Raw genomic sequence first — 13,255 nt, forward strand, 5'->3', positions numbered from 1 at the left:
ATGCTCTATGTGTGTGAATCACTACATGCTTCCGTTCTCTTTCTCCGACAGGACACAGAATCCATTACATTCGTGATATTACAGCTCTCTGAATAATTAAAATACTGAGATGTATACGTGATATCTGTTTCATGAGGATAGGAATGAAAGCATGTTATTAAACATGGGAACACGGTGGCACAGTGATTGTTCATATCTCACGCAAGAGGCTTACTGCGCCATGTGCGACCTTCGATGAAATAATTTATTACAGAAGTTCTGTCTCTTTCAAACATACTAACCTCCAATTCCTGTCCTTACTTTTCTTTCTCCAAATACCCAATCGCCACACAATCAGCTCTGTAATAGACGTTAAGCCATCTGTAAGCTTAGAATGCCGATTCTTCAAAACTTTTAAGGAACATTGAAATATCTTCGTAGTACATGTTTAATTATTCTATCCATCTATCCTTCCAGTGTTGCGTCAGCACCGGCAATAATACAGCGCAAGGCAGGAGCTATCCGTGAACTAGCTAGCGCTGCGGCACCGTGTCCTCACATGTTTAATTATTAACAATACAGATCATTTAAATGAAGTTAAAGTTTTATCTGTATACTATAAGCAACATGTTCTGCTGCATTTCATCTTAAAAATGATATCGTCATCATATGCGCTTTATAAAGTGGCGCAAGTTGTGCAATATTATAACTGTAGTGCAAGTTTACAGTGGGGTAATTGTACTTATAAGTACAAACAGTTCTACAAGGAGCACTTGATTGAGTGCGTTTATAGTTCTTGGGATGAAACTGTTTCTGAAACGCGAGGTCCGTACAGGAAAGACTGACGCGTTTTGCCGTGGCTGAGGTAGTGTGTGTTTGAAACTGTATACCGATAATTCTCTTTCCGATCAGCTGCTGCTGTGATTCCCCACTCAGATACAGTGATATAAATACTCAGTGCAGTGAGAGTAATATGGAAAAAGATGATCCGCTGTGGCAACCCTTAACGGGAGCAGCTGAAAGAAGAACAAGATGCAGTGAGAGTAACAACGCTAAAGCAGTTATGGTATTTGGAATACTATGGCTATTCCCTGGACCATTATATTGCTACAGGTTAATTACAATCAGATGCATTACACTAATAAACAATACGCAGTTAATTTCAGTGTATTTATAAAGCCGCGTCAGGAATGTGGGTCTAAGACAGAAAGGGTAACCACACAGGAACAGTAGCACTGCTTAGACACTAAGTTTTATACATCGCGATTTGAGCGTGGAAACGTTCGTACGCAACATTTCTGTGCGTATGCACCGTTTATACATGAGGCCCCGGATGTCTGGAAGGCACCAAAATGCTTAATCCGGTGGAGACGTTTTGTCTGGGGGGCCCTCCATGAATGTAATTACAATCCCCTATCATTTTATTGTCTTATAGTGGTAGACACAAATTCCCTCATACAGTTTATTGTATTTTTGGACTTTTTGGCTGGGCTGGAATTTGAATCCAAGAACCTAGAGCTATGAGGCAGCAGCATTGTGCACTGTGCACCTTATTGTTGTCTGTGTTATATTTAAGGCTTTAATAATCACACAAACATTTAATTGTGGCCTTTCATTAATGGAAAACCAGAAACACTTCTGTCGGGGTATTTCTTGTACTGGGTTGCACAGAATAAGTAACTCTTTAAGATGGCATATTGGCTCATTTGGAAACTGGTACTGTTTCTAGCCTGGAAGACTTCTGCATGACGTTTGCATGCTCTCTTAATGTTTCACTGACTTCTTCTGGAGACTACGGTTTCCTATTGCAGAAAACATAATATAATCTACTATAATGTGAATGTAACCCATGCAGATGGAATGTGTTTCATGTACCGCGGTTCAGAGGATGGTGCAAAAATACAGTATGCGCTACGACCCTAGAATTCAAATAAATTGGATGCAAGGCCGAATTGAGACCTTCACAGGCCCCTGGGTGGTTTAATGAATAGAGCTCCTTAACAGGGACTTGACCTATTAACAATTGATTTTAGCGTGAAGACACCCAGTTGTTTCATCAAGTGGAGGGGTTTGAGTTTTGAGGTGTCCTTCTTGGTGTTTTCGGACACTTGATCACTTCACTATGTAGTACAGCTTGGGTTTGGGTGGGTATATCACTTGGTGATTTTCAACACTCTCAGTCATTTCATTGGGGGGTTGTGAGGTGTCAGACACTCATCTGTTTTGTTGATTGTGGGGGGAGGAATCCTCCTTTGTGAAATAGGAGCATGGACACTCAATCGTTTCAGCGGACACAGCGATGGAGACCCCCCAAAGTAAATCTGCTGCATGTACACTTGATCATTACATCGAGCAGAAGGGTGAGTTGATGCAGGATTGGTGATTGCAAGATGAAAAAGCCCATTGTCGTCATGGGCCCCTGGGCTCGCAACCAGAACGTCCAGATGGCAGACCTGCCTGTGATTTTGTGGGTAGATTGATATATAAATTAATAGTTATTGATTTTATGTGTAGCTAGAAATCAGAGAACTAATCAGATTTTCCTTGAATGCTATGATTGATTCAGGTCAGGTTGTGGAGCATTCACTGGTACAGCACTTTGCTGCACCCATCACATGAGAAAACAGCTTAGGATCCTGTTTGGCAACCCCCCAGGCAGACATGCGGTCCAGTTCCACCCTCTAGAAATGACCATCTATCTGCCTCAGCCAGGTGTTATGTGGGTGTCCCCTTGGCCTGGTTCAGCCACTCGGGTACTCAATATTAGCCTATGGGCCAGCTCACCCTCAGGGAATCTCACAGCATGACCGTAATGCAGTAACTGACGCTCCCTCACAATATAGGTAATGTGCCTCATTCAGGACAATGTGAGCAACCGCTCGTTCAACACAAAGTCAAATAAGCAGTACCCAAGGATTCTCCGAAGAGACATAGTACCAAAGAAGTCCATAATTGATTGATTGCTTTGAAAACAAACTGTAGCTGGACATGGTTTCATCTCTGCACAGCCCTGGACCTTAAAAATAATTGCATAACTAGCTATAGACTAAATAAGAGAAGGATAAACTCCCTCAATACACTTTTAAAATCACTTGCCATCCTCTTCAGGGATGGTTCCTCCCTTGTACTAGATAATGCTAAGATAAACATTTAATTACTTAGCTTCTGTTATGTTTAACTATATGTTTACCACAAGCTGAATGGGGCACAAAGTTCTGCCAATCGCCTCTTTAATGTGCTTGCATTTTCACAATGCATAATTTGCAACCCTAGTACTCCAACACTTCAGCATGATAAAACACCTGCAAAAATTGCCATTCAGTTTTAACACCGTCCAAAAATAATTTGAGCAAGTTAAAAAAAAAAACACTCGAGATGTGTGTCAAAATAGCTTTGACAAACCAATCGCCTAACATTTTGGAAAATCTGACCTATGGTTTCAAAACGAAAAGTCGAGCACGTAATGAGCTTTTGAAGTCTGCCTGAAAAGACAGTATCAGATGATCGATGAGAGCTAAGCTGGACACAAAACTGGAGCACAAAGTGCGTTGCCTACACGCCCCCTGACTTCGTACCAATGTCAACTTTAGGACTCGCACGTTGCAGCGCCTCTCTTCATATACAAAAGTAATCGCCCACACTACCGGTCGGTGAAAAATACATGACTATTAAATGAGAAGATGTAGCTTCTCAGATTTCACCCCCGATGGAAAATAGGTTTACTGTCAAAATATCATTTGGAGACACGGAATGCATTAATTAATTTTTTGATTCCACTTTCAGCATTACACAGTTGAGGAAGACGAAATATAATGCAATAAAACCATGGAACATAGTGCAATATTTTTCCGTTTAGAAAGGTATTTATATTTTGTGTCACATATATGCACAAGTATAGAAATGACGTGTTTCTGTACATATACCCGTAGCGGTCCGTTCATTACGTCCTCCAAACAGTATTTCTTCACGACTGAATCAGCCCATCCGGGTAACCCTAAAAACACCCTGCCGGGAAGCCTGCCCCAATTAGTGCTGTTGATTTCTCATTACTGCGATCACAAGAGTTTATATCACAAGAGATGGGAGATTCAGAATCATATGCACTCTGTGTTGCGACCGATATATGTCTTGGTCAGTCCGAGTAATGAGTGTCTCCACGTTGTGTCCGTCCATACCAAAATAAACTACTCACTCCTCTGTTGTTGTAGTGCGGCTTCGAAATTGAATAAAGCTAATTTCTTCGAGGTCTCTGCAAAATTATCAGGACACGAGCAAAATAACCGTCGGTTTTAGCAGCCAAGACTCGAATTGCACCTTACAGCTCACGCTCCGGCCTCTCGGTTCTGCTCGCTGCCTGCCGCACGCCATTGGAGCAGCTCTCGCGGGGTGGGGAGAGGAAGGCTCTGCCCTCGTCTTGTCCTCATCCCGCTCTCTCCTCCATATCTGACTGCTTCCATCCTTCTAGCTGGAGATGAGACAGAGCGAGAGAAGCATCGAGAAGCCGAGAACCGTACCCCACAAACGCTCCTTATTTTTCTTCAGCATGGGATGTGGAAATTCGACTGCCACCAGCACAACGAGCGGGGGTAAGTTGTTCCAATCGTGCTGAGGCTTGTTTCATGTTTGTCTGTCTGTCTGTCTGCAGGAATGTTGACGTGGGCGCATAGAAACACACGCCTACCCACGCACGCACTCACAGAAACAGGGACAAAGTCACTTCTGTATACGGGGAGGCGAGCGCGTGCACATAGCTAGCAATGCATCCACAGCTTGTAGGGTACAGGGGCGGGTTGATATTGGAGACTTGACCAGCAGGGGGCTTTTTTTGGTTCTTCATTCTGTTTATTTGCCCTTGTCAGGCAGCTTAATTAGTGTGCATTGCCCCAGGTGTCCCCCTGCTTCGTACTCACCTCTCAGTCTGACAGTAACTGTTGTCTTTTGTGGCCTCCTATTATGTGCTACACCTTCTTAAACAAATCCATGTCACATTGTGAATATTTGCTTGAGCATGCTCTGGTTTGCGATCTCATTCTCTATTCCGACAGGTAACAATCGCCTTGGTGCCCTTCTGCATATTTCACTGGTAATTTGTGCTGGTGCTACCCACCTCAGTTTAGACTAACTAGTTATCCCCTGTGATATAAGAATACTATACTGAGCTAGTTGATGTCCAGGTATCAATCTACTAATCTCATTGCTAATTAGTGCCCAATGCCCTTGAAGCTGCTGAAGCTATATCTTTTCTAACCGATAGCATGGCCAGGTGCATTTCTGTCCAATTCTCATTTGAATTACAGCTCTTACTCAAGTGCCCCTCTAGCTGCCTTTAATGTGACTATCAGTTTCTCTCTCACCTTTGTCCACCTGTAATGTTAATGGTAGCTTGTGGTGGTGATGACCCCGTTACTTTTACACTCTTTAAAACACTGGTTCCTTAATAGCACTTCACTGGGTTATCTGGTTCTTCATAGATCCATTGCTTGACAAAGAATCATGTCATTCTGTGAAGGATTCTTTGCATATAAAATTGTTTTTGGGCTTTGAAAAGGTTATTCATTTGTGGACAAAACAGGAATCTTTAATGTATAGCAAGCTACCTAGCAGGGCACTTACAAATCTAGAAAACTTGAACTTTGTCTATGTTATTGTATACAGCAAGAGACATTTGCATGAACCCGTTGGTATTTCTCATATTTAATATTATTTATAGAGCCTGTTATGAATCTAAACAATGAAAGGTTCTTTCTGGAACCTTCACGTGGATCGTTCTTTTGTAAACCAAAAGTGGATCTCCTATGGCATCGCTCTGAAGAAACTTTTTGCACCATTATTTTTAAGAGTGTACCTCCATCCTGCCCTGGTGCCCCTTTACAGGTATTTGCCTCTTGTCCAACCTTTGAGTGGTAGCTCATACTGTTAACACTCTTCATTTCTACATTCTAACTAGTAGCTCGTTTTCTAGTTGCTACTCTACCAGGTTGCATTCTGAGTGATTGCAGTTGTCCCAGTGCCCCTCTGCTCTCCACTAGTGTAAATGGTAGCTTATGGGGCTGTCCCCCTAACTACCAACATTTTGAATAATTACTTACTTCCACCCTATTATTACTATCCTCATGCACCCTGAACACTTTTAATATAACTTGGAATGAATGATCTGGCACTCACTGTCTGATTCTAGTTTCATTAGTGGCTTTGGTTCCTGGTGCCTCTTTGTTTTCCTGACCTTTAGCTAACTTGTGGCTATTGCCCCTTGCCTCTCTGCATTCAGTATGAAAGGTAGCTGTTGTCTGCTACCCACCTCCAACATACACTCTTAAAAATAAAATTGTCAAAGTGGCTCTGTAGGTTGAAGCCATAGGGGAAACGTTTTTGGTTCCTTAAAGAATCATCTTCATGAATGTTCCAGAAAGATCGTTAATTTACTTAGACCAGTAATAGGTTCTATAAATAACCTTGAACAGATAATAGCAGATTTAAAAAAAAAAGTGTTTGAGATTAAAAGGACTCTTTCTACTTAAAGTAACACAACTAAGTTCAGCTATTTTGTATCTGTTTTTAGGTAGCCTACTGCACATTAAAGTTCTCTTATTCTTCTACATATTAGGAACCATTTTAGAGAACCAATTCCATATGCAAAGAATCTGTCCCAGAATAAAATTGTTCTATGCCAAGCAATATAATAATAATTAATAATTCTTTACATTTATATAGCCATGGTTCTATTAGGAATCCCAAATCCCAGTAAAGTGACATTTCAGAACCATTATAAGAGTGTAATTGGGCGGGTTATCCTAGTGCTGTTCTTTTATCCCCTAATCTTACTAAAACAACACTATTTATTTATATAGCACATTTTTATACAGAAAGTGTATCTTAAAGTGCTTTGCAAAAAGGAAAAGGAAATTATTACAATTACAAAAAATTCAGATGTGAGCATCAGTAGGCTTTGCTTCCCTTGAACCAAGTTACCTGAACTATTCTATAACATTTCAGTAATTATTTACCACTCTGATGCTGATCATTTTGATCATAAAATAGGTCATTATGATAGCAATTGATGAGAAGAATTCATAATTAATTTCAGAATTATGGTATTTGCCATAACTCAAGAAATTATCAAAAATTAATTTGAGGGTTGAAGAATTTGAGGGAGTGCATCTTTCTCCTGCACGATTTGGCTCAAAAACTAATCAGCACATCATCATCTCAAACCAGGGTTAAGATTCTAGTTTGGTATTTGTTTTTATTCTAGTTTGGTATTTGGTATTATGTTTTAGCACTAGACCATCCTCAAAAAACTGTGACACACAGACACACAACCCTCACTGTGGTCAGATGATCAGGGAGGAGAGGAAAATAAAAACTCCAGCTGATGACATGAAGAAATTATTAGTAACTAGTTTCCCTGGCACAGTATTCTCACTGGCTGCTATTGCCCTGGTACCTCTCAGCCTACCTGTAGTTTGAGTGGTAGTTAATATCCTTAGTGCCTTTCTTTATGCTAGGCATGTAATTTCAGTGGTGCCCTTATGCCAATACCAGTTTGATAAGTAGCTCTTGTATTATTGCCTTCCTTCTGACCTCCAATTTGACCTGCACCTGTTACACAGATAAGCTACTACCTGCCTCCTATTGAAAGTCTTTATCCAAGGGCAATCCAATTTGACTGGCATCATTTCCACCAGTGACTCTTGATTTACACATATTATTGTTGTACTTAATATTGTTGTAGCCTATTTTACCCGTATTTTCTTTGATTGCCACTATTGGTCCATGGGTGCCATTCATTCCCAGACACTAGTCTGATAGATCATTATTGCCCTATAGCCCTTCAGTTTGGCTGGTAGCTGTTTACTTGTGGGCATTTGTGCAACATTTAACCGATGTAAATTAATTTTGTCTGCAAGCCTGTTGCGAGGGTGTCCTTAGCTAAATGTTCATTCGCAGCCTGCGCCATATTCCCCGAAGAGGCGCACAGGTTGTCGGCGGCATCGTCTCTCCAATTAAACAATCCAGTACACAGCGGCGCTAATTAAAATGTTTGAACCAGAGATTCGGATCGCTGAAATTCCGCACACCTGGTAATTTAAGATTCAGCTCAGCTCCACAGCCACACATACTCAGCTCGATCTGGCCATGTGGAGAGGAATAAGGCGCTTATCTGTCAACAAGCGTATAACCGGGGTTGACAAATTGGTCGCGTTGTCGCAAGTCGATATGTCCGTGTCAGCTTCACGCTGAACGAGCAATGGCAAAGCCTAACACAAAGCGATGCACGTTTTACTTTTCCGAAGGTTATGCAAGCGTCTGGTTTTAAGCTCAGTTGCTCGTAGCTAGCAGACCAAGCCTCGTATGTGTGATGGGTATGTTGACCTACGTCTTGCCCATACAGGCGGTCGGGGACTAAGTGCGGGATCACCTGTACATTCAGACTGTTAAAAAATAACAGAATACATATTTTTTAAACAAAGCATCCTCGAGACCAGGTTTTCAAGAGTTACTGTCCCAAGCAGTTCTTTGAAAACGGAAGTCAGGAAGGGGTAGTTGGAAAATGGATTGACACCATGGCAATCAAAGATGAGATTTAAATGTCAAGGTGGCCCCACCCGTGATACACCTGTTTAGTCAGCTTTCATGCATCTAGGGGGGCACACATTCCCCTTCCGTCAGTTTCCTTAACCCCCTTTAGATGGAATTTACCTAACCTGGCAACTCTGGACCCTGAGCCCGCTCTGCTTGTTCCCCGCCCCTGACCCCTGACGCTGCGTTGCTAGGTTACACGAGTGCGAAAAAAGCAGCGTCATTTAGCAAATGCACCCTTTAATTTTTTTTCAGGCACTTCAAGGCCGAGTAGTGAGAGTCGCATGGATGCGCTGGCCCCACCTTTATCGAAGCCCGTCCCAAAACAGACCGGTTAACCCCTTCAGATCCACTCATCTACCAAACATTCGCCTACACTTTGTTTTCTTGCCCTTGAAATAAACTGCGTTACCAAAACAAAACGAGGCATATATTGTTTTGAAACAAGGACAAATACATTGCGAAATTACAAACGCATAAAAAGCCTCAGAAAGCAAGAAACACACGTACTCACCCACACAGACAGCAACAAGGACAACCACATTTACAAAAACACCGCCGTAGTGGTGAGGCGTTATCAGCCGTTGGACTGCATAGGGTCATTACAAAGTCCTTGTATGTCTTAAATTTTTAACTTACGTTTTTTATAGTAAATTACGAAAAATCAATCGGTAAAATGCGTAAGTATGGTACTTTATTCAGGTTCTAACATTTAATTTCGGGATTGTTAAAATTTAAGCAACGTGCATAGTTCGCCTTTCCCTTTATAAGCGCTGGGCAGATTACATAAAAACAGACGGGGGAAAAACAGAATAAATGAATCTCTCTCTTTGTTCCATTGCATACACAGAAAAAATGACCACCAAATCATTATTAATGCATGGTGTAAAAATAAGAAAATGTTTAGAAATGCCTTGAATTCATCCTAAACCACAATTCAGCAGAGCAGGAGTGTCGAACTGTGATCTTGGAAAGTCTCAGTAGTTGCAGGTTTTTCTGTCCTGACACTTTCTTAATCAGTAAACAATTTTTGCTGTTAATTGGCTTTTTTTGCCCTGATTTTAGTCATCTTGTTATTTTTTTATTTTTTTTAAGACGCAATCCTTTGAATTGCTTCTTTTTCCTTAAATGGCAGGCAAACAAAATTAAGATGCAAAGTGTGCCAACAGATGACCAGCTAAGTCTGGTCCTCAAACTCCAATCAATTTTACTTCAAACAGTTTCTTAATTTGATGCCAATTCTTGTTGTTAACTACACACATTACTTAATTTCATGACTAGTTGATGCTCTTATTTGCCACAGCTGACATTACCAAAACTGTTGATTTACTTTTCTAAGGGCATTGTCGAAATGTTTTGTGAATGTTGAGCAGCTCAGCATTACTGAGATCTTCTCCTTCATATTCAGATATTGTGTGATGGACACTGGTTAGATGGTTATGTGATGGCTCATTTGGTTTTTCATAATTGGTTATTAATTAAGGAAAAAATAACCAATTACAGTATAGAGTCTGAGTCTTAAATAGAAAATTAGTTAAAATTAAGACAAAAGAATTTAATAAGCAACAGAAATTGGATCTGGTGTAACCAGAACTGAAAAATAAGTGTCTGATATTGTGATTTGTGAAGCTAGGGCAATTCTTTCAGACAGGGACCTTAAGTGATTAAGGCAGGCCTTACCCATCGCTTTCAGCAAGAGACCATGACTGATTAATGCAGATGCATTGTTCACAGATAGTGGAACAAACATTCTACTGTATATTGCAGACTTAGAAGAGCCCAGTCCATACATAGCCATATAAAAGTAGCTCACCGAGTATGCTAAACATGTGGGTGTTCAACGCTATACCTGGTATTGATCACAAATAACTCACTGAAAATGCAAAATTTGTGAGTATTTAAGGGTTGTCAGGGAACATCTAGCCAGAAAAATACCTCCTGTGCTCCACCAAAACAGAACTGCAGTCATCAGCATTCCTCTACTAAAGAACTGAACGATGATTGTGCTGTTGCAGTGGCTTCTCTTTGGACTGGATTTGTATGTATAATGTTATCTATAATTGTATGTATACACTACAATGTATGTTAGGAGTAAATGCTGCTTTTTAAGTCAAGTTAAATATATAACTATCTATTATATAAAGAAATGTTGGGTCAAGACATGATCATCTCGGAGAGACACTTTGAAGTCCTGCAAGACTACTTGCACATCATGCCCTACTTACAAACAATTTGTAGGAGACACATTAACATCCTGCAAGACAAGGAAGTGAGACAAAAGGACAGTTGCTGTACAGGTTTTTAAATGATCATCGCGCAGCACGACATGCAAAACATGCAGCTCAGTAGCAGCAACTGCAAGCCAGCAGCTGATCCGTCCGCATCTCCTTAGCATGTGTTCAGCCCTCCCCCCCTCCCAATGCGAGCGGCAAAGGCGCGAAATGGCACGCATGAAGCGCGCCCCCGGGGGATTGGTTGTGGGGGTGGGCGAGCGAAGTGAGTAGGGGGCAAATATATATATATATTTACTGTAAGTACGATATCCTTTTGTACTTTATTTCTCTTGTCTTAATATTTCCACAATGGTTTCTGAAGGGGTATACATATACAGGTTCAAGTATATGCTGCATTTCAAAAAAAAAAAAAAAGAACACATTGCCAGGGAGCAAGCACCCCCTGCTGGACTTAAATGGTTAGAATGAAAACCTGCAGCCACTATAGCCCACCAGGATTGAAGTTGGACACCCCGGTAAAGCAATCGTGTATCCTTAAAAATAGTTTTAACAAGAAAATTTAGTCATGACCATAAAAATCTTCCAAGATTTTTAATATTGATATATAACACATTGCTATCACAAATAAAGAGCACATGAAGAATAACTGATATTAACAAAAGCTAACACCATGACATAGCGATCTGTGACTGAACAGTAATCTGCAAGCATTCATAAAAGGAAGCTTGCACTGAAAAATAAAAGATAAAAAGGCTTTGAGAGGTAAGTTTTCTGCTTTCTTGACCCCTAACTTACCTTTGGTTTGAAATCAATTGTGGATGTTTTTGAGTGCCCATGTAGTAATAGCTTTCTCAATTACTCCAGTAAACATGATGCTGAGTAAATGGTTTGATAGAAAGACTTGGCTGTGTTCCAGTATGGCAGAGAGGCTATTCTTTTACTTCCTCTTGGTGTGGTCTAGGGCAGTGTTTCCCTACCTCAGCCCTGGGGACCCTCTGTGGCTGCAGGTTTTTGTTCCAACCAGCTTCTGTTTTTAATTGGACTCCTGGGCTAATTAAGTGATGTGTTATTTCCCAAGTTCTGTGTTTTGGGAACAATATAGAAATTAGAAAACTAAGTTTGGTTTTATATATATATATATATATATATTAAAATGTATCAAGCAGTCATATGGGAATAATGTTTTTTTTTTTTAAAACAATATTTTCATCTTGATTTTCATTCTACTTTTCTAGGTGTTCTAATTGTTTAATTAATCTATTATTTACTAATTAATGGGGTTGATGCTAAAATACTTACAGCCTTTGATTATTCAGTGTTGTTTGCCAATGTGTCTGCTCTGTTCATTTTTAATTGTCATTAATAAGATACAACAAAAGGGGAAATCTGCACAGAGAAAGGGCAAAATATAATGAAATCAACAAAATAGATTTAAGCATTTAAATCTATAGCAAAGCAGTAATACTTCTAAATGTCTTATAAATGTAAAAATCATGCTGCTGTGCTTTTCTGAATGCAGAATAAAAGAAAAGTAATACCAGCTAATTAAATGAGATCAGTGTTATCAGGTGTTATCACTTATTAGGAATCTGATTGGAACAAAAACCTACAGCCACAGTGTGCCTCCAGGACCGAGGTTGGGAAACACTGGTCTAGGGTGAGCTGGTCAACCTGCTTGTTCTCCAGATTTTATAAAGAATGTGGTCTGTTATGAGAAATGTTCAATACGCACCACACAGTAGCTAGAACATGCAGATATAAAATGAAGGGTAATAACAGATCATTTCAATGTTTTGTATCAGATATAACATGAAAATGTCAATTAGTATCATATGCCTTTATTTCTGAATGTGAAATAAATTAGCCATTGGCAACATAAACCAAAAAACTGATCTGTTTAATGACAAATATGTATTACAAGATGTACATTATAAAACAATCAAAAATTGAAATATATCATCTCATCACACAGCTCATCCAGGAAGTTGTTGCCTAAATGGAGTGAGAAGCAAATACTGTACTGAAATTGGGAGGGAAAAGCTTAATGACATAAGAAAGAAGTATTTTAAATGCAGTAAATAATAAAAAAAAACAGCAAAAAGGATCTTTAAACAACACAGAGTGAGAAATAAAGAGCAACTCCCTCTACACTCATAGTAAGGTTTGCTTATTTAGTCAGTTGTGAGAGTTAATGAACAGCTCGGATGCTTTTTCAGCATATGACAGTATGCTTAGAATCAGGATTATTAAGAAATGTACAATATTCCAGTACTTTGCAAATAAAATAAGAGAAAATTAATGGGACTCACATCATCTTGTAAACTGTATTGCATTTTTAGTGTAAACGTATCATACAATGAAAAGGTACTAAGTACTAAATATTTCCTGACAGCTTGTTTGACAAGGGAAATAATAGATTAGTTAATTTAATGTTAGGTAACTGGCTGACCAGCTGGATGTTA

The 13,255-nt window shown here is 39.8% G+C and overlaps 1 protein-coding gene across 1 annotated transcript in view; it reads left to right on the forward strand.

The window, feature by feature from the left end:
- Positions 1-4,074: 4,074 nt before the first annotated feature.
- The window catches only part of LOC114656667 (overexpressed in colon carcinoma 1 protein homolog), a 29,976-nt gene continuing 20,795 nt past the window's right edge, over positions 4,075-13,255 (forward strand). The window contains exon 1 of the mRNA XM_051932143.1: positions 4,075-4,565. Coding sequence (XP_051788103.1) covers positions 4,451-4,565 — 115 coding nt within the window. The 5' untranslated portion in view covers positions 4,075-4,450. The remainder of the gene's footprint in view (positions 4,566-13,255) is intronic.

The sequence above is a fragment of the Erpetoichthys calabaricus genome, chromosome 1 (assembly GCF_900747795.2).
Source record: "Erpetoichthys calabaricus chromosome 1, fErpCal1.3, whole genome shotgun sequence".
NCBI classification, from domain to species: Eukaryota; Metazoa; Chordata; class Cladistia; order Polypteriformes; family Polypteridae; genus Erpetoichthys; species Erpetoichthys calabaricus.